Source organism: Alligator sinensis, unplaced genomic scaffold (genome assembly GCF_000455745.1).
Source record: "Alligator sinensis unplaced genomic scaffold, ASM45574v1 scaffold1023_1, whole genome shotgun sequence".
Lineage (NCBI taxonomy): Eukaryota > Metazoa > Chordata > Crocodylia > Alligatoridae > Alligator > Alligator sinensis.
This window is the reverse complement of record NW_005842373.1, coordinates 22,838-23,836: the sequence shown is the minus strand read 5'-3', so window position 1 is coordinate 23,836 and position 999 is coordinate 22,838. Positions and strand designations below refer to the sequence as shown.

Below are 999 nucleotides of genomic sequence, written 5' to 3'. Positions count from 1 at the left end.
CCTCCCTGCCCCCAACATGTGTCTTAGCACCTTCCACCTCTGTCCCTGGACCTCTTCACGGGACTCTCTCACCCCCATGCCCATCTCCAGACCCCCCACATAACCTCCCCACCCTCTACAGATGTCACCACACCCCGACCTGTGCCCCCAGACCCCCCACATGACCTCCTTCCAGCCACCCGTGTCCCTAGCCCCCCCCACATGACCTCCCCAGCTACTGCGCTTGTCACTGCACTCCCCACCCATGTCCCTAGACCACTCACATGACCTCCCCACTCCTGTCCCAGGGCCCCCCCACACCTCCCGTGCCCCTGACACGTGTCCCCCCCGTGCCCTGCTCACGCGTGCCCCAGCTGGGCCCTACCGCCGCCGTTGCGGTAGCAGAGGTAGGGGAAACGCCAGACGTTGCCAAGCCCCACGGCGAAGCCCACACACGACATGATGAAGTCCATCTGCCGCGCCCATGTTTCCCGTGGTGGTGGGCTGGTGGTGGCCCCCGGGGAGGGGGGAAGTGCTGGGGCAGATGGGGGCAGCCGCAGGGGGTCCTCCGCCACCAGCCCCGCGCCCTCCTCCTGGCACATGGCTGAGGGGACTCAGAGGAGGGGGCAGTCTCTGGGGGGTCCCTGGTCCCCTGGGAATATTGGGGGGGTTTGGGGAACAGCTTTAGGGGGGGCCTCTAAGGGGACTGGGGGGCCCCTAGGGGGGTCTCTGGGAGGGTTTTGGGTTCAGGGGGGTCCCAGGGAATCTGAGGGTCTTGGGGTGCCTAGAGAAGTCCAGGGGGGCTCTTTGGGGGTGGTCTTGAGGTGGTGCAGCGGGGCTGCTTGAGGAGGTCCTGGGTCTGGGACGGGGGGGCAGGGTCTCTGGAGGATTTTGCGTTCCTGGAGAGTCTCTAGAGGGGGACGAGGAAGGTCAGGGAGACCCAAAAGGGGAACCAAGGGGGTGTCTGGGGGAGGTCTCAAGGGGAGGTTTTGGTGATCTCTGGGGGGCTCTCTAGGGAGT

General features: G+C 66.1%; 1 protein-coding gene across 3 annotated transcripts in view; it reads right to left on the bottom strand.

Annotated features, from left to right (window-relative positions):
- Window positions 1-993, bottom strand: part of SLC6A8 (solute carrier family 6 member 8) — a 9,025-nt gene extending 8,032 nt beyond the window's left edge. For all 3 annotated transcript variants that reach the window (XM_025210762.1, XM_025210763.1, XM_006029303.3), the window contains exon 1: window positions 365-993. In XM_025210762.1, coding sequence (XP_025066547.1) covers window positions 365-581 — 217 coding nt within the window. In that variant the 5' untranslated portion in view covers window positions 582-993. The remainder of the gene's footprint in view (window positions 1-364) is intronic.
- Between the last annotated feature and the right edge of the window lie 6 nt (window positions 994-999).